The sequence below is a fragment of the Rhinoderma darwinii genome, chromosome 2 (genome assembly GCF_050947455.1).
Source record: "Rhinoderma darwinii isolate aRhiDar2 chromosome 2, aRhiDar2.hap1, whole genome shotgun sequence".
NCBI classification, from domain to species: Eukaryota; Metazoa; Chordata; class Amphibia; order Anura; family Rhinodermatidae; genus Rhinoderma; species Rhinoderma darwinii.
In genome coordinates, this window is record NC_134688.1 from 40,682,871 (window position 1) to 40,704,393 (window position 21,523).

At 41.2% G+C, this 21,523-nt stretch overlaps 1 protein-coding gene across 2 annotated transcripts in view; it reads right to left on the minus strand.

Annotated features, from left to right (window-relative positions):
- The window catches only part of CWF19L2 (CWF19 like cell cycle control factor 2), a 128,320-nt gene that overhangs the window by 38,937 nt on the left and 67,860 nt on the right, over positions 1-21,523 (minus strand). Inside the window, exons 11-12 of one of the 2 annotated variants that reach the window (XM_075851585.1) lie at positions 7,091-7,216; positions 2,144-2,281 (exon numbers count right to left, since the gene is read on the minus strand). In XM_075851585.1, coding sequence (XP_075707700.1) covers positions 2,144-2,281; positions 7,091-7,216 — 264 coding nt within the window. The remainder of the gene's footprint in view (positions 1-2,143; positions 2,282-7,090; positions 7,217-21,523) is intronic. The other variant, XM_075851586.1, reaches the window with a different exon arrangement.

The window sequence follows — 21,523 nt, forward strand, 5'->3', positions numbered from 1 at the left end:
TAAACCCCTTCACTGACATTCACCACCAGGGAAGTAACTATAAACCCCTTCACTACCATAGACCACCAGGGATGTAAACATTAACCCCTTCAACTACAATAGACTGCAAGGGATGTATTGACTATCCATCTGTTTTGCGGAGAAAATTATGAAGCTCTTTATGCACAGAGGCCTTTCGTTGTCTGTGTCTGCCCCTGAATACAAATACAGTTGAATGGAAAGGGCAGAAGAACAACATATTGTGGGGTCCTCAAACGCAGCCCTTGACTCCATTAAAGGGCTGCACATCGCATTAAGCCAGGGCAAGATCAAGTGGTAGGCGCGCACAATAAATGAACGCCTTCCGCGGTAGGGCACACATTATTCAAACGAGGGCCTGAGCTGCCAGTTGGGCATCACTATTCTGCACTATTTATTTCCTTTGTAACTGGGGGTAACAGAGCCCTAATAAAGACACAGCACAACTTTGACTTTTCTGCTCGACTTCTAACACAGGGCCAGCATTCCGGCAATCATGTGATCTATCAAAAGTTAGGACCAGGATACCTGAAGCAGGTCCTCACATTGATCTGCATTTACCAGGGTGGGTCTTCCAATAGAGAAAATGACAACCCCATCTGGGCAGCATTTTACTCCTCATAGTATAGGTTGTTACAGTTGGGTCCGTCAACCCATTACCTATGGAAACGCATGGCACAAACTGTGCAATATGACTGTTAGGAAGACATGCTCTTTAAACAGCACGCCCCACGCACTATACACTCATCCAGTCACATCACATGGAAGTCATGTCCTACAATGGTAGGTGCGTAGACTGTATGTGCCGCACACAGCCCAGAAAAGATCATCAATTACCCAAAATCGGAAAACAAGAAACAAGACAATCAGCGCGCTAATGCCAGGCAACATTACTAGAACATCTCCTGATCCAAAGCCCCAGTGTTAAATGAATTAAACATGGTACTCTATGCAGCCTGTAGTCCACATGACAACTCCCATTATCCCCAGCGCAGTGCCTTCCAGTAATTCACTATATGAGAGAATACAAGAGTAAATCTGCTCATCATCGTTGGCTGGGTCCATCAATCTACAGGGCCTGGCAGACCCGCACGGCTGTCAGGGGAGGGGGACAATTGGACAAGATTTACCCTATTATTTCCTCGGCACCAGGTCTACGGCAGCTGCTCATCTCCTCCCGATCAATTAAAATAACATGAACGTTCAAGCTGACCAAGCATGTTACTAGGGGGTTGGAATTTATAGCAGTTGGCCACCATTTTTGGAGTTCTCATTTACAAACAGAACAGCTCGGTGTTCTACTATAACATGTCCTGAACAGAGGAGTCCTGACCCTCTTCCTCCTTAGCCATTTAAAGAGCTACTGCACTTAAAATCGAGTATTACACAACAGAATTTTCCCTATGGTAGAAGCATTAAAAAAAGAAAAAAAAAAAAAAAAAGATATCAAACTTATTGCACTAATCTGATCAGAGTAGATCTGTCACAAAATCACATTTCGCGAGATGCGATATCGCATAAAAACGCACGGTACCTATTACATATGATTTTGCTGTGCGCTCTTGTGCGATCACATTGCTGTGGAGCCCCACCCTAAAATATTAGTTCAAGTGATTGTTTAGTAATAGAAAAAGATGTCGGCTTTCTTCCAGGAATAGTGCCACACCTGTCCATGGGTTGTGTCTGGTATTGCAGCTCAGCTTCAATGAAGTGAATAGAGCGGAGCTGCAATACCACATACAAACTGTAGACCGATGTAGCGCCGTTTTTTTTTTTTTATAGAAAGCGGCCATGTTTTTCTAATCCTGTACAACCCCTCTAGGTAGATGAGCTAATGCTTTGTGTTAGTGGGTAAGGTAATGGACCCTTGGTTATTTTAGAATTATAGAAGTCATTTTGCTTTTACTTCAATAGTAAAGCATCCAGGCAATAGAGGGCAATGCACTACGGAGTGTGTGCTTTGCTATGGTGCTCATAGAGATCTAAAACCTTAGGTTTAAAACAAGTGCAATTCTAAAAAAAAACCTCCTGTGGTGAAGTCATACAAACAGAACGGGAAGGAGGTGACGTTGAGACTAAATTTGGGATTTCATGTTTACCAATGACGTAGACGTATGAACATTACCTTGGCTGCCATTCTCAGGTAGAGTTTGTTCTGATCTTCAGCTGTTCCCATCTTCTCTCTCTTTACCAGATCTTGAAGACTCTGATGGTCGTCATCATGGAAGTAACGGACCCTCTCCTGATCAACGTGCGTCTCAACCTGCAACACAGAGAAATGCACAATCTATGTAAACCAGTCCATTACCCATCCGATTTATTGAATTCAACATAACAATCTTTAGCTAAAGGTTGGACATACATATTCAGCAGTGCTAATTTTGTAGTTTGGCTCAACGGATATCCCCACATACCGGGGTGCAGCTATACGGGGTGCAGAGGTAGCAGTCCAAAGGTCCCTCTGCATCATAAGAAGACACCAGTATTATATAAATGGCTCATGACAGCTGGGGGCCCAGTTACGGATGCGGATTTGGATTTCAGAGGTTTCTAGTTACACTTCTGTCCATAAGTTATTTTAGACAGGAGTACAGGTAAACCCACCTCATTATCCAGACTCAGAGTTATGACCCAAACAGTTCATTAACAAATTCAGCACTGCTACATGTATACGGTAAATACTTCGGTCTCTCTTATAGACACCAGATTTAAATTGAGAAAAGACATTGTTTCAGAGCATTCACCACTAACATAGATGCATATAGAGTATAGTCTTTTATAGACGCAGATGGGACGGACATGAGCAGTCTGCGTTTTGCACTACAAAATATGTTGCCACTAGCAGAAAATTAATAAATGTTCACCTAAAAAAACAAATCACTAATAAAAATTCTGCTGCTTCTTCTTAGTTATTTGTGTTTCTCTGTAAACTGAATGACATTATTTATGGCCACCATTATTGCTCCTACACCCAATAGACTGGCTCCTGTTTCCTTAGGCAGATCTAGCATTCAGGGGTGACAATCCCCACTGATGGAAGACGACAAGGACTCTGGAACGGATTTAGTGGTGATCTGTGCACTTTAGGGAAGGTGTTCTTTAATAAGTGCTTTCAAAATAGTGCCAGGTGGCACATCTAAAGCCCTGTATATTTATGTACATCTTTCAAATAATGCGAACATTATAAAACACTGTATGAAAACGAATACAATGACAGCACTGCCTATAAACAATAATATGATCTTTGCATATAGTGGTCTGTTAATGTAGTGGGTTGCCGGGTAGATCTATCTTGTGAATACTGCATGCATTGTAACTTTATATTCCAGTCATGCTGATGGGAACATTTCCCAGGAGATGGACCTTGAAAAAAAAAAAAGTCCTTTCGACAAAATCAGCATTTACTTGAGTCATTCATATCAATACACAGTGTGGCAGGAAAAATACATTCACATTCATCCCCGGAGCTCATCTCCACAGGACTGTGCAGAATTTATGAGCTGTGTAGGGATAAGGAGGGGGAAAGGTGGACACGGTGGCTCAATCAATGGTGCAGATACCAAGACTTTTTAAGATCATGACGACTGGATGAAGCATGCAGGGATATGTGAGTGACATGTGCTAGGGTCTCATCATTACCCCCATATTTCTGCTTATGTAAACATAGGACTACACAACTATCGAAGCAGAGACGCATAGCTTAAATTGAGAATTATTTTTTTTATGCTTGTCAACTCCTCGAAAGTTCAGTCTTCTCATGATCCAAGTCATTTCAAAAGCATTCAATGATGTTAAGGTGTTGGCTTCTGGGTGGTCCATTGTTCTGAAGACACCCATTAGATTAGTATCGTTCGACCGACCATTATTTCTCCCGACTCCCCGATATACAGATGTGTCGTCCCTTACCTTCTCTCTAAATCTGATATAACCCGAGATGTGCAGTATAGTACGAGATGTTAAACATATATTTAAAAAAATGTATACCTCTAATGGATGCCATCTGATGCCGTAGACTCCCATGTTAAAAAAAAGTATACGTCACAGCCATCCAGTAAAGAAACGCACAAGTTAAACATTTAGGATTAACATGGGGCTATGGGTGATTGCATCCATCGGAGGCATATGTCGGCCCTTGAATGAAACGTATATGAAGTATACATTTTTTTTCTTTTATTGGATGGCGCGAGATTGTATTGAAAAGGTATCATGACAAATTGTATAACTTAATGCAATTCAAGCACATCTGTACATGCACGCTTGACTCAGCCGAGTGTGAATTGTTAGGTCAATAGGGAGAAAGGAATAAGCCGCTGTCAAACACCTGGCAGCGAATTATCTCAAGTGGAAACAAACATCGGACATGTTGAAAACCAACACACCCAATCCTTCTGTCCCGACATCAGCTGAAGGGGGAGAATCAGGAGGCCACCATACACATTAGATCATTGGTGGGTTCTGCAGAGTTTCGTCTAATGTGTATAGTTACTGCCTTCTATTACTTTAAAGTTCTCAAATTTAAGCTGGCCACATAAAAGATAAAAGTCATCCAAAGTGTCCGATTTCGAACGTTTCGGCCAATCATTGTTTTAAAATTTTACACAAACTGCTCGCGATGGCCACCGACATAATAGTCATGTGGGGATTTTCTCAAGTAGCTGAAACTATGCATGTATGGCATGATCTGCCAGTTACGGCCGCTGTTTGCCACTTCGCACAAGCACGTTTGGCTTTTTTCCAACACTTTTTTGTTCCTGATATGTCCGTATGAACGATCCGACATACAATTGATCGGATACATAGTGGCTGATCCTTATGTTAAGTTTATCGCCACCGAGACTCATCAGTCCATAAAACACACAGATTACTAACTAATCCGACCAACTTCAATATGGGATATTTTAATAGGATAGAACCAATTCTGGTCTTCATCATCTGTTTTGAGCTTTCAGATATCTTTGAGAAGCTATTTACACACTACAATGTCGGTGATCATGGGGATTGACAAAGATTTTTTAATAATATCAGATGAGTTTTCTGGCAGATGAAACAGATGTCAATCAGATCAATCGGCCATTTAAGCAAATCAATTAAGAGTGCCTTTACCTGATTCAATAATGTGTACGATTGGGCGATATCTTGCTTGTCTGTCTATTCGCTACTGGTCTTGACAAAAAATCAAATGACGTGTTTACAGGGGTCAATTATTTGATATTGTGATTAAATTGTAGTCACATGGTACAGAGGCATTCAGAAAATTCTAGATGGTTTTATAGCCAGACTATTGAGTGATTACATTTACACACAGTGTAAATTTTTTGCACTGCTGAAGATCTGTGTTCGTGGTTTTGACTATCAAAAGTTGTACGGATTAGTGAACGGTGTAAAGAAAAACCTTTAGGTTGATATTGGTTTAACTGCATACAAATTGGGACAGAAATGTATACATGTAAAGGCACCGTTATTCCATATTTCGGATGCTCAGTTTAGTGCACATGTGCCTCGGTTTTGTCTATTTCTTTTTCTCAGTAATGACGTCTGGACAGCTTCATATTCTTCACACCCATAATGTTGAGTTGTATTTGTGGAAAAACAAAAATGATCTTATCTGCTACAATATGGACGATCATTCATTGATCTAAGTCTTTCGATGAGGGACTGTATCCCATTGAAATATATCTGAAGGCAGGAAGAAATGTCTAAATCTATTGATCCCTTACAGGACATGTGAATTATAAGACGTTATAGGATTAGTAAAGATTTTCCGTTGTTGGACTTCCCCTAGTTAATGCCGAGGGCCACATCATGGGTCCTGGTAGAGAAGAACCCAAATGTCGCCCATAGCAAGCAACACATGACATGAAAACTAGCAGCACAGTTATACTTTGGGGCTTCTGCTTTGATAAATGAGGCCTAATGTTCTACTATACGTCTCTCATGGCATCTGGGAAACATATGTGAATGCTCCTGTACTGCGGGCTACAGGGATTCTCAAGCTGCGTGTAGCGTCTGCATAATTTAGGCTCTGTTCACATCTGTGTTGGGGTTCCGTTCTGATGTTCCGTCTGAGCTTTCCGTCAGAACGGGACCCTGAACAGACACAAACTGACACAGACGGAAACCAGAGGTTTGCGTTTCATCACCATTGATTTCCATGGGGACTGATCCGGTGACCATGGTTTCCGTTTGTCTCTGTTGTGGACCGGACCCGTCGTTTTGCCGGAAGCAATAGCGTAGTCGACTGCGCTATTGCTTCCGGCAAAATGACCGATTTCCCACTGTCTGACTGTGACTCCAAGCGATGGATGTATCGGTCACTGTGATCTTGTGAGTATTGCGGTGTACCAATGAGATTGCAGCTAAAGTGTATAAGGCCCTGCTGATTCCGGATGTTGCATTTCAACATGCCTGAGCTTTTGTTCTCGTGGGTAATAAACCACTACCAGAAGGGTCTGGCAGTAAGTTATTCACCTCTATTCATTAAAATATGCTTGGCCGTGCATGTTAATGGTAGAGTCAGGAGGAATACTGTCCGCTGAATGAGCATTCGGCAAACAGCTATCTATGGACATCTTCAGGGAAGAACACGTGGACTGGACGAGAAGATTGGGCAGCTTGACGTCAATAACATTTAATCCGCAAGCTTCTATAGGACTTAATTTGAAAACATAAAAAAAAATTACTTACCAAATATTACCTTCTCCAGTGCTGAAAACACGAAAAAATTAAAAAAGGGACGGAAGTACAACTGGAGCTGCAAGCATGCAACCACACCGGATGTTGTCACATCTCCGATCTGCTTGTTTGGCATGGAGGACTCCCTAAAAACAGCTGGGAGGTCCATTACACCTATATATAGTATAAAGCTAAAAGTGTATTTTGGTGTGTTTTTTTTTTTACAAAAATGACGCGCTTTTGCTGCATACCGCCACTAAAATGACTTTTTGTAATTGCTTTCAATGTATTCTTCATAGGGTTCAATGCTTTCATATGACAGTCGATACTGGATATAGGGGTGCAAAGGGTCTATATATATATATATATATATATATATATATATATATATAAAAAATACCAGTTGTCTCTTTCGCCTTCCTCCCCTCGGCTCCGCAGGACCGGACATGGCGTTCACTGGCCAAGCTCTCCCGGATTGGTCAGTTTTGACCAGCAGAACTTCTTGCTCTTCTCCAGCTCCCGACCTCTGTGACCAAACAAGCAAAAAATAAAAAATAAGACGACATTGAAAAGAAAATCCTCAACAACATCCATCTATTGTTCAAAAGCAACTCCCAGACCTGTGAAGAGGTAGAGAGGGATGAGGCTTTCATCCACGCTCCAATCATAAACTCATTTTCCAGCAATCCTCCCCCATCAGTGATGTTTAATAAGATTTCCATTTACATCAATTCATAATAAAAAAAACTTTCAAGGTGTTGGAACAGTTTGAACTAAACATTTGCATAAAGTGCTTAAGTGGCAGAGCTGGACTTTTTCCTTTCTGAAGTGGATATTAAATTATTCAGATGTGCAGGAGGCGTTTAACATTTATTGCTAATGAATCTCGCTGTGTGTTTCTGCCCTTTAACAAAATGATGAGGGACTCTTCACTTAGGGAGGGTTTTTTTTTATGAGAGCGAAAAGAAGTAAAACTAAAATAAAAGAACATTGAAAGCCGGGAGGACACGGCCATTATCTTGTGAGGCGTGAAAGACAGCGTGCGTGTGGATAGTCCGTGACCTCACATGGGAGGAGAGACATCCTAGGTTATATTGAGCTGTGTTGATAGCCACTGGGCACATTCATACTGGAGCATTTGGTGGATTTTCTCCATACTTAACCCATTTCCGCCACAGGTTACGGGACAATTTTCACTCATGACATACAAAAATAATAAAATTAGTCAAAATAGAGAAATCATATAATGCCACCCTACTCAGTTTCTGAAATAGAAACCTTACAAATTGTAAAAATACCACCAAGCACTTTACACCCATGTGCACCTTCATGAAATTTTGCATCAAACTGCACCGCTTTGTAAAAGATGCATAGAAATTCATGTTTGTGGCTAAAAATCTGACGCAAGCAAAGCCTGAGACACAGGAGACGACCTAAAAATAAAAGAACAAGATATGCAAAGCTTATATATGCCACTTATGCCAAGGTCAATATACAAATCTTCACAAAAAACTGCAAAAACCAAAACCTCTCTGCAATCCAAATGCTGGTAAACATCCGAGTCATGGAAGCAATAAAATGGGCAGATTAGCTTTGCCACTTTAGTAGGGGGGAAAGAAAAAATTGGCGTGACACTCCCGAAGTCACATAAAGTTTCTAAAGGGGAGAGATTTCGTAAGAAAATTATCCTCTCAACCCATCACAATTTCCATGACGGCCCAAAGTATCGGCCCCTTTTATGTGCAGAGACTCAATCAATAGCGAAATCATGCAGCCCTCTTAACAGATGATCGGGGGATTTAGGGACACATCTATTAGGTATCATGCAACTGCTCAGTTCACAGTATTCATACCTCGCTGTATCCCTACAGGAATTTTTTTTCTAGTTTCAATGAAGCCTTTAAATGCCAAATCCTATTGATTTTACTTATATTTAATGATATTGCCCTTACTAAGAGAAATATTTTGCCACTAAGTTTTTTTTTATCTCCAGAACCAGAAAAAAAATAAAAAGGGTTTGTTCTTAAATAAAAAGAATTAAAGGCTCAAGAACCACAAAGTTACATAGAGTGAAGGAAATAAGTATTTGATCCCTTGCTGATTTTGTAAGTTTGCCCACTGTCAAAGACATGAACAGTCTAGAATTTTTAGGCTAGGTTAATTTTACCAGTGAGAGATAGATTATATTAAAAAAAAAAACAGAAAAATCTGTCAAAATTATATATATTTATTTGCATTGTGCACAGAGAAATAAGTATTTGATCCCTTTGGCAAACAAGACTTAATACTTGGTGGCAAAACCCTTGTTGACAAGCACAGCAGTCAGACATTTTTTGTAGTTGATGATGAGGTTTGCACACGTTAGATGGAATTTTGCAGATCATCTGTAAATCATTAAGATTTCGAGGCCGTCGCTTGGCAACTCGGATCTTCAGCTCCCGCCATACGTTTTCGATGGGATTAAGGTCTGGAGACTGGCTAGGCCACTCCATGACCTTAATGTGCTTCTTTTTGAGCCACTCCTTTGTTGCCTTGGCTGTATGTTTCGGGTCATTGTCGTGCTGGAAGACCCAGCCACGAGCCATTTTTAATGTCCTGGTGGAGGGAAGGAGGTTGTCACTCAGGATTTGACGGTACATGGCTCCATCCATTCTCCCATTGATGCGGTGAAGTAGTCCTGTGCCCTTAGCAGAGAAACACCCCCAAAACATAATGTTTCCACCTCCATGCTTGACAGTGGGGACGGTGTTCTTTGGGTCATAGGCAGCATGTCTCTTCCTCCAAACACGGCGAGTTGAGTTAATGCCAAAGGGCTCAATTTTAGTCTCATCTGACCACAGCACCTTCTCCCAATCACTCTCAGAATCACCCAGATGTTCATTTGCAAACTTCAGACGGGCCTGTACATGTGCCTTCTTGAGCAGGGGGACCTTGCGGGCACTGCAGGATTTTAATCCATTATGGCGTAATGTGTTACCAATGGTTTTCTTGGTGACTGTGGTCCCAGCTGCCTTGAGATCATTAACAAGTTCCCCCCGTGTAGTTTTCGGCTGAGCTCTCACCTTCCTCAGGATCAAGGATACCCCACGAGGTGAGATTTTGCATGGAGCCCCAGATCGATGTCGATTGACAGTCATTTTGTATGTCTTCCATTTTCTTACTATTGCACCAACAGTTGTCTCCTTCTCACCCAGCGTCTTACTTATGGTTTTGTAGCCCATTCCAGCCTTGTGCAGGTCTATCATCTTGTCCCTGACATCCTTAGAAAGCTCTTTGGCCTTGCCCATGTTGTAGAGGTTAGAGTCAGACTGGTTAATTGAGTCTGTGGACAGGAGTCTTTTATACAGGTGACCATTTAAGACAGCTGTCTTTAATGCAGGCACCAAGTTGATTTGGAGCGTGTAACTGGTCTGGAGGAGGCTGAACTCTTAATGGTTGGTAGGGGATCAAATACTTATTTCTCTGTGCATAATGCAAATAAATATATATAATTTTGACTATGTGATTTTCTGTTTTTTTAAAAAAATATAATCTATCTCTCACTGGTAAAATTAACCTAGCCTAAAAATTCTAGACTGTTCATGTCTTTGACAGTGGGCAAACTTACAAAATCAGCAAGGGATCAAATACTTATTTCCTTCACTGTAAAAATATATAAAAAATAAAAATTATAAATAAAATACTACTACTACAAGCATAGAAATGACCCTCTAGTGTGGTGGGCAAAGGCCCAAGTACCAGAAAGTCAACCACGAGGCTTCGATTTCGAAAGCTTTTCAGTTTAGAGGTCCGAACTTCTGAAGCTGTGAAGAGATGAACATGCTACTCGGCGTCGGTGAGGGTGTTTAGTATGCCAGGGAAGGAGGATACGGACATAGTCCATGTAAAATTATATAAGAGACAAGATACAAGAACACTTGGGAGAAGGCACAGACAGAACAATGACAATAGCTGCCAAGAGTGTAGTACCAATACCCCCTCGCTATTATACTGTTTCCTAATAACCCGCTGTCCTCCCGCTGATTCTCTGCACACAGTTTTCCCTGAGGAAACTTATTAAAAAAAAAAAACTGAAGCTGCAAGACAATAAGGAAAAAAAAGCGTCTTGTATAGATTTCACTGAGCTTATCTAAAAATGAAAGATTAATTACAGAAAGGCAGTTTAATTGCTGCTTGTGACATTGTATTTTATCATGGCGATAACAGACCACCCTCTACGACTGCCAACATCTGTGATTTACATCTCATGTTAAATATCATTACAATGAAGTTATGAATCTACATATAAGATTGAGAAACTTCACGAACAATGTGCTTCAATCATCTTGTATTGACTCTTCTCCATCTACGAGGATCGTCAAAAACTATCCGCAAACCGGTGACGGTCTATCCAATAGAATCAGTTCACGTGCACGCTCAACGTTGTCATCAGTCGTGGATGGTCGTCCGGCTCCTCATGGCTGACACTTGTGCGACCTTCTTTGAACTTCTCTATACATTCATACACCCCTTCTTCACGACAAAACACTTTCTCCATACCGTGCACAAAGTCTTCGATAAATATCGGCACCAGACAGCCCCTCAGACCACAAAAAACGAATCACTGCACGCAGCTCTTTATTCGTGCAAATCACAAGTGCGGCAGCCATTGTTTCTCACACCGCAGTCACACAAACAGATGTAAGACGTTCAAACCTGCACAGCAGTGACTGGGGAGAGCGCGACTTCGTACGGAAAGCGCTAAGACAGTGCGGCCAACAGAAGTTGTAATATAAATCGGAGTGCGGGTAATTTTTTGACTCGTACATCAAGAGCTATATGAAAAATTCTGCTGGTTTATTTGGTATGAACATCTGCGGTGCATTGAAGGAGACAGCACTGTATAAGTAGTCTGGTGTAGGAAAAGGAAAAAAAACCTAGATCTCCTAGAATACAGAGCAGTACGTTAAGGAATTCTAGATAAACTTTTTGGGATATGGACGCCAGCACAGTATTGATGGATTCCAACAGTGAATTCTGCAAGGTATAAGACATAGGCTACTGTACTACTCGCTTGCAGAGAACATCCCTAGTTGTGATCTGAGAGATTATAAATGCAATATTATGTCTCATACCTGCCGACTGCGGATACCAGAGAGGTAGCGAGTCATTGAAAGTGTTGTCCAGTCATATAAAACATTACAATGCTATAAAATAACAAAAGTACTAATACTCACCTTAGTAATCCCCTGGCGCTCCAATGCCGACTCCTAGGGGTACCCTGCCGGTCTCTGTTCTTCCTGCTCCAGAAATTACGTGCTGACACGGCGCGTGATTGGCTGTGACCTCAGTGGTGTCGACACGTCACCACTACAGCTAGTGATTGGCTACATCTAGTGATTGGCTACATCTAGTGATTGGTCAAATGTCACGTCGATACGTCATCGCTGGAGCAAAAAGAATAGAGACGGGTGAGGGACTTGTCAAGCGTCAACATGGGAGCGGCAGAGGATTGATACGGCGAGTATTATGGTACTTTTATTATTTTATAGCATTATAAGCGATTTGCAAAAAAATAAATAAAAAAAAAATATGACTGGAGAACCCCTTTAAGGTGGAATGCCCCATGTAGTAAATACCATATAAAAGTTATATGGACGTAGATGAAGTAAGATGCTTTGATCAGGATAGTGGCCTCTGGAAAGAGTAGCTCCCACCCTAGAGGACTTGCAGTGACCTTATATTATAGGTTCACCAATTTACTATGCAAGACCATATTTCCGCTACAAAGCTGCAGATGAAAGGCGTAGTCACCGACCGCTTTCAAGGTAAAATCAGTTGATGGCTGAAATAAGTTTTCATGAGGATGCAGTTATGATGGGACAACCCCGTTAAAGGGACAATAAAGTCTACATAAGTGAATCTATATCTAGCTATCTATTGCTGCTTCCGATCATCCATTTCAGGCTGAGACGATGTTAATTGTCGGGCTCTTCACGAGGATGACGGTCAACCCCAAAGAACATGTAGCCCCATGATTAGTACTTTATCTCCAGTCCCCCCAGAAACATTTACATATGGATACAGATGTGGGAATAATATCAGCAAGTCTTTTTCTAAGCAGCAATTCTAGTAAAAAAAAATATATATATATATATTTCAAAATGGAAATTTTTTTTTTGAATAAAAAGGTTGAAAAAATATAAAAGTCAAATATCCATCAAGCTCAAATATAGCTAATAATTATGGCTGAATATGACGAGGGCCCAAGAACTTCCTTTCCCGAGTCTCTGTTACTAGGAATTAATTTTCCACATCAATACTCATCGCACCGTAAGGTTTATAATATAAAGGACCAGTGAGTGACAAGACCACAGTAAATTACGGTCAGTGATCTGCTAATAGCTTCAGTCCAAGTGATTTATTTTTAGATTCTTTTAAATGACTTTGGTCATATCTTGGCATGCCATAAACATTGCTGATTTCAGAAGATACAAATAAGGATGAGGCAATTAACATTGTGTTGCTCCACGGTGAAACTTAATTGTCTTTAACAGTTCAAGAAACAGGAAATTAATTCACTTTTCCTACAGCAAAAAGTTAATTCTGGGAAGTAGAAGAAAAAAAAAAAAAAACAGTTCCATAGGAGAACTTCTATTCCGCTTACTGCTGTGTTCGGTACTCTTCTCTGCTGTTTGGATCCCTCCGATCACAATGCCGGTAATTCATAAAATCACCAGCAGTATTATCAGAGTAAATAACAAACGTGCTATGGATCCAGAAAAGAGCCAATGGACGTCAGCATCATTTCACGCTTTATACTCAAGCATAAAACTTGCAAAGAAACCGATGTTTCGAGCTCTCTGCGGAGGCCTCTAGAAAAGCCTCAGGAGAGGCGGAGACATCACTTATTTGTACGTTTTATGCCGGACTAAAGAAGCTTAAAAGGATTACTCCAGTGAATTATTTTATCGTGGCCCCCATTTGGAAAGTACATCCTGTAAAAGGTAGGGCAGGTCATCCTGCGGGACGTTTTGTTGTCGAACGCCGATCCCGGCCGCTGTTATGTCACGTGAATGCCATGTGACTGCCCAATTCCTACAGTGTCTGCTGTGTGAACCGGAGGACAGTTTCACTATGTATTCCTATGAGAAGCTCAATAGTCCACACAGCAAACGCTGTAGGAATCAGGTAGTCAAATTGCGGTCACGTGACGTAACGGTGGTCGGGATCGTAGGAGATCGATCGCTCAGCAACAAAGCGATCGGTAAGAGGATGACCGGAGTGTTCCTTTAAACTGATGCGGACGTCTACTGGCTCTTTTCTGTATTTACTATAGACTCGTCGGCTGTTGCATCTCTTTTCTACTTGAAATGTACTAAGGTTGTGACCATCACTAAGCAGGCCATGTAAACCCGGAACTTATCCTGACCAGCTTCTTCTCTAGTGCCCTATCAGTCAGTACAGGAGGGGAAATATGGACAAAATCTTGTGTGATTCTAGCAATCACTTTCATATCCAAGATCTTATTTATACGAGAACGCCGGCTGCATATATGTACAAAGATAATCAGGGTGAACTGTTTATTAAGAAAAATGTACCCTACATATACGATCAGCTAAAGTAGTAAAACTATGGAAGGTCCTACCCGAAGAGGTAGTAATGGCAGATAATGACGGCATTCAAAAAAGGGTACGATGCTCATCTATGGCATAAGGGATTATAGTGGTAAATGGTACATAATTGATCAAGGATAATTTTCCATTAGCCATGGGGTAGAGTTGGCTGAACTAGATGGCGACCTAAGTAACCATATAACAGAGTGTTTCTGGCTCCCGAATAGTGCTTAGAGCCGATCTAAAAGAGACACTACATATAGGGGCAATAAGAAAATACTAGCAAAATCCCATGACACCCTTCTCTAGTTTAACCCCTTCCCGCTCCTGGACGTACTATTACGTCATGGCAGCTGCATCGTTCGCGCTCCATGACCTAATAGTACGTCTCGGGAGTAACGGCCGTTTCGGCCGTCCTCCCGACACATACAGGAGCTGTGACAGCTGCTGTCTTGTTCAGCAGCTGTCATAGCTCCTACAGCGGGGACCGATCGCTGTGTCCCCACTGATTAACCCCTTAAAAGCCGCGTTCTATAGAGATCGCGGCTTTTTAGGGGTTAAGCTGCCATCGCCGGCCTGCTACGCGACAGCGGCCGGCGATGGTGACTATGGCAACCGGACACCAAAAAACGGCGTCCGGCTATGCCATAGACGGAAGCCTAGTGGGTCCTGACAACGTCAGGACCCACTATGCTTGCTGTCAGTGAGTAGCTGACAGTTCTAATACACTGCACTACGCATGTAGTGCAGTGTATTAGAATAGCGATCAGGGCCTCCTGCCCTCAAGTCCCCTAGTGGGACAAAGTAATACAGTAAAAAAGTTAAAAAAAGATGTGTAAAAATAAGAAAATAAAAGTAATAAAAGTAAAAATCCCCCTTTTTCCCCTGTCATTTATTATTAATAAAAATATATAAACAAACAAATAAACTATACATAATTGGTATCGCCGCGTCCGTAACGGCCTGAACTACTAAATTATTTTGTTATTTATCCCGCACGGTGAACGCCGTAAAAGAAAATAATAATAAACCGTACCACAATCACAATTGTTTGGTCACTTCACCTCCCAAAAAATGGAATAAAAATAGATCAAAAAGTCGCATGTACCTAAAAATGGTACTGATCGAAACTACAGTTCGTTACGTAAAAAATAAGTCCTCGCACGGCTTTATTGATGGAAAAATAAAAACGTTATGGCTCTTAGAATAAGGTAACACAAAAAGTGAATGATTGTTTACAAAACGTATTTTATTGTGCAAACGCCATAAGACATAAAAAAAACCTATAAACATCTGGTATCGCCGTAATCGTATCGCCCCGCAGAATAAAGTGAATATGTCATTTATAGCGCACGGTGAACGCTGTAAAAAAAAAAAAAGAATAAAAAAACAATAGTAGAATTGCTGTTTTTTAGTCACCACGCCACCTAAAAATAGAATAAAAACTGATCAAAAAGCTGCATGCACCCCAAGAAAACTACAATGGATTCCTCAAGGGGTCTAGTTTCCAAATTGGGGTCACTTTTGGGGGGGTTCCCAATGTTTTGGCACCACAAGACCTCTTCAAACCGGACATGGTGCCTAATAAAAAGGAGGTCTCATAATCCGCTAGGTGCTTCTTTGCTTCGGAGGCCGGTGCTTCAGTCCATTACCGCACTAGGGCCACATGTGGGATATTTCTCTAAACTGCAGAATCTGGGCAATACGTATTAAGTTGCGTTTCTGTGATAAATCCTTTTGTGTTATAAAAAAAATGGTATAAAGAGGATTTTCTGACAAAAAAAATAATTTACATTTCACCTCTACTTTGCTCTAAATTTCTGTGAAACACCTAAAGTGTTCATAAACTTTCTAAATGCTGTTGTGAAGACTTTGAGGGGTCTAGTTTCTAAAATGGGGTATTTGATAGGGGTTTCTAATATATGGGCCCCTCAAAGCAACTTCAGAACTGAACTGGAACCTAAAAAAATAAATGAGGCAATACTTCGCTTCTTACATTATACTGATAATGAGCCGTGCCCACCCCGAGATGACCCCAGTTTTGACCGTTTGTATAAACGGAGACCCCTATTAGACCGTCTCAGTGCCCTGTTTTCCCAGCATTCACCCCCGAGAAGTGTATTTCTATTGATGAGTCCCTGGTACATTTTAAAGGGAGTGTTCAATTCCGCGAGTACCTGCCGGGTAAGAGGGCAAGGTATGGCGTGAAGATGTATAAGCTGCGAGAGTGCATCAGGGTATACCTACAGATTTAGGATATATGAAGGAAAGGCCACCCCCAAACCAGACTGCATCCTGGACTACAATAGGTACATGGGAGGTGTTGACTTGTCAGATCAAATCCTGAAGCCCTGCAGCGCCATGCGGTGTGGTATAAGATGCTGGCCGGGCACATCATACAGATGGCATTGTACAATGCGTACGTCGATGTGCAGGCCAGACGGGAACTTTCCTGGAATTTCAAGAGGTGATTATCAAGAACCTAATCTTTAGGGACCAAGAAGGGGGGGCACCCAGTACTTCTGGAAGCGGGGCCACACGCATCGTACCAAGGCGGCAACACTTTCCAGGAGAAGTTCCCCAAACTGGCAAGAAGGGAAAAAGTCAAAAGAGGTGCAAAGTCTGCTATAAGAGGGCGATAAGGGATGACACAATATATCAATGTGACACGTGTCCTGAAAAACCAGAGCTCTATATGAAAGAGTGTTTTAAAATTTATCATACATCCCTTGGTTTATAATTTACCCCAATTTTACTTACCCTGATGCACTCCGCACAGCTTATCCCCCCTCGTCTTTCCCCTCTGAGCCCTGCTGTGTGCCCAGGCAGCTGATAACAGCCACATGTAGGGTATTGCCATACCCGGGAGAACCCACATTACAGTTTATGGGGTGTAGGTCTCTGGTCAAAATGCTCACTACACCTCTAGATGAATGCCTTAAGGGTGTAGTTATTAAAACGGGGTCACTTCTTGCGGGTTTCAATTTTACTGGTACCTCAGGGGCTTCTGCATGCATGACTTTGCACTAGAAAATCCCCAGTAGGCCAAATGGTGGTCCTTTCCTTCAGAGCCCTCCCATGGGCCCAAACGGCAGTTTATCAACACAAATGGGGTATTGCAGCACTCAGAACAAATTGCGCAACAGAATGGGGTATTTTGTTTCTTGTGAAAATAAGAAATTTTCAGCCAAAACTACATATTATTTGAAAAAAATAATTTTGTTTTCATTCCCAGCCCAATTCAAATAAGTTCTGTGAAAAAACTATGGGGTCAAAATGGTCACAACACCCATAAATGAATTCCTTGAGGGGTGTAGTTTCCAAAATGGGGTCATTTGTGGTTGGTTTCCATTGCTTTGATACCTCTGGGGCTCTGCAAATGCGACATGGCACCCGAAAACCAATCCAGCAAAATCTGGACTCCAAAGAACACACAGCGCTCCTTTCCTTCTGAGCCCTCCCATGGGCCCAAACGACAGTTTATTACCACAAATGGGGTATTGCCGCACTCAGGACAAATTGGGCAACAAAATGGAGTATTTTATTTCTTGTGAGAATAAGAATTTTTGAGCTAAAATGACATATTATTGGAAAAAATATATTTTTTTTTAATTCCCAGGCCAATTCAAATAAGTTCTGTGAAGAAACTATGGGGTCTAAAAGGTCACATTACCCATAAATGAATTCCTTGCGGGGTGTAGTTTCCAAAATGGGGTCACTTCTGATGGGTTTCCGTTGCTTTGATACCTCTGGGGCTCTGCAAATGCGACATGGCACCCGAAAACCAAACCAGCAAAATCTGTACTCCAACAAACATATAGCGCTCCTTTCCTTCTGAGGCCTCCCATGGGCCCAAACGGCAGTTTATTACCACAAATGGCGTATTGCTGCACTCAGGAGAAATTTTTCATTTCACAGCCCAATTCAAATACGTGCTGTGAAAAAACTGTGCGGTCAAAATGGTAACAACAACCATAAATGAATTCCTTGAGGGGTGTAGTTTCCAAAATTGGGTCACTATTGGGGGATTCCCACTGTTTTGGCACCTCAACACCTCTTCAAACCTGGCATGCTGCCTAAAATATATTCTAATAAAAAAGGGGACTCAAAATGCACTAGGTGCTTCTTTGCTTCTAGGGCTTGTGTTTAGTCCACGAGCGCAGTAGGGCCACATGTGGGACATTTCTAAAAACTGCAGAATATGGACAATACATATTTAGTAGTGTTTCTCTGGTAAAACCTTCTGTGTTACAGAAAAAAAATGAATAAAATTTAAATTCAGCAAGAAAAATGAAATTTGCAAATTTCACCTCCACTTTGCTTTAATTCCTGTGAAATTCCTTAAGGGTTAAAAAAAACCTTCTAAATGCTGTTTTGAATACTTTGAGGGGTCTAGTTTTTAAAATGGGGTGTTTTATCAGGGTTTCTAATACATAGGCCCCATAATACCACTTCAGAACTCAAGAGGTACCTTAAAAAAAGGCTTTTGAAATTTTCTTAAAAATATGAGAAATTTCTGTTTATGTTATAAGCCTTGTAACGTCCAAGAAAAATAAAATAATGTTCAAAAAACGATGCCAATCTAAAGTACACATATGGGAAATGTGAGCTAGTAACTATTTTGGGTGGTATAACCGTCTGTTTTTCAAGCAGATGCATTTAAATTCTGAAAAATGCAATTTTTTCAAAATTTTCTCTAAATTTTGCAATTTTTCACCAATAAACACTGAATATATCGACTAAATTTTACCACGAACATGAAGCCCAATGTGTCACGAGAAAACAATCTCAGAATCGCTTGGGTAGGTTTAAGCATTCCGACGTTATTACCACATAAAGTGAAATATGTCAGATTTGAAAAATGGGCTCTGAGCCTTAAGGCCCAAACTAGGCTGCGTCCTTAAGGGGTTAATCCAGTTCAGAATCATATTACAATTAATTATGCTTCCCCCTCTAAGGCTTAGTTCACACAGCATTTCTTTGTCAGGCAGAAAAAAATTTGGGAGGCAGAATTTGAATACAAGCGTTTTTTTTAAGCTTTTTATTTCGCCACGCTTTTTCTAATGCAAAAGCCACGGCAAAAAAATACTCCAAATGAGCGCCACAGGTTTTGCCTCCCATTGATTTCAAAGGGAAGTCAGTGGTGGAAACCGCTCAAAGAAGGTGCATGCCGCTTTTCTTTCCGCGAGCGGCCAAAAGCGACTTGGGAAAAAAAACAAAAAAGCATGCCCTTCCCATTGAATAATTTGTGGGTGCTTCTTAGCACTGATTCCAACGCGATTTCCACATAAACATCAGTGCCAAAAAACACTGTGTGAACTACCCCTAATGCCCCACTGCGCCTTGTTTGTGCGTCAAATACTTACAAAACTTTCGGAGGATGGATCACAAATTTCTGTAATCTGACCAACTGAAATTTTCTTTCTTTCCTATTTTCTTCCGATGTAATTTTTTTTTTCTTTAGTTCGTGTCCCTTTAACTGGTGCAATTTCCCTCTTCAAAATCAACACACTAAAAACTTTTTAGAAGTAATACGCAAGAAGGAACAATGCTTTAAACGGCTAATAAATAATGAAATTAGAGATGAAAGAAGAGTTTAATTGATTCATTAATTTTTTAGCAGGATGAAGCCTCAAGGTAATTATTGTAAAATCTAATTTGCGAAAAAAAATAAATAAATACGTGACTCATGTACTGAACAGGGTACGTGAGGTAAAGTTACTATTCAAACTACTCAGAAGATTTTCTTTAGATTATATCTGTCAATTTCAAGTTATTGCACAGCTTCAACTGATTTGGCCACCTAAGTGTACAGATGGCTCTATATCTGCCAAAAATTGCTAGTCTTTTTGCCGATTCATCATTCAGTGTTAGGACCATGTAAAACCGGCCTAATACGGCCATATTTTAGGGTCCCTATAACAGTCACTATCCTGCAGTTCTAGTGAACCTAACAGCCCACCAAGCTATTCTGTAGACCCGAGTTTGGGTCAATAGAACTGAAGGGAATTAAAGGGTTGTATCCATAAAAAGAAGGATAAAATGGGGTCACGTTACAGCCGTGATAAACCAGCCTAAGATCTCTGTTACACGGTGTTTGTGATCTCCGTTTGAAGCATATACGTCAAAAGCTTTTCCCAGTGTAAGTCATGAATCCATAGACTATTATGAGATGCAGTTGACGTATACGTCATGAACTTTTCATGACGCAGCTGTTAAATGGATCCCACATAGTCCATGAGAGTCATATGCCGCTGTAAGGCTTCGTCACACAGACTATTATGGCATCAGTTTAACGGATACGTCAAGAAAGGCCATTGAGAAGCTCATAAAGTACACGTTAAATGAATACGTATAACTGATGCCATTCACGGCATCCATCACCTATAGGCTCCCAGGTTAAAAACATATACCGCACAGTATAAGTTTTCATACTGAATGCCCCTGGATATAATAGCGTAGTTGACTGCACTATTCTATATAGAAAATAAAAGCGGTATCTGCAAGGTACACTGTCCGAGGGAAGCCATAAGGACACTCTTTTAGCCTTTGACCGGTATAATGGGAGCCTATGGGTACGTTTGATGTATGCGCTGAAAGTTTTCACGACGCACACGTCAAACGTGCAGGAGAAACGCAGTGTGAAAGGGGCCCAACAGGTTCTTGAACTTGCTGCTAAATGTAGGGCAACCATTAAACACGTATTCCCATCTTCAAATTTTATACAACATTGCTAGGAAATGCCGTAAAATTCTGATTGGTGGGGGCCTGACCTTTGGGACCCCTGCTGATCCCAAGAATGAAAGGACCATAAATCACTGACTTTTCTCCTGCTTTTGACCAATCGCTGTGCAGGGAATTGGGAGTACAAGCGAATGCTCCAGGGCCTTCTATGGTTAGTGCTCGTATAAATTTCAATGAGATCATGTTCCCCCAATTATGTCCACCATTACAAAATAACTATTACCCTTAAATGTACTGAAAACACAAAGCCCCGGCTCAGTTCATCATGCGGATGTCACTAGTTTGCAGAAAGGGCTGTGACTTGTAGTTCAGCCACAGTTTCTACAGCCTCAGGCTTGATAAACCTATGCAGAATTATCCAATCCAACCAGTGCTGCCCGGCTATTCATGAAACCCAATCAAGATTACACACATTACTCATTCTATTTAACGCAATAATGCAAAAATCAATTGTAATCTGGGAGGATATGCCTGGCTGGATCCTCAAACAGGAT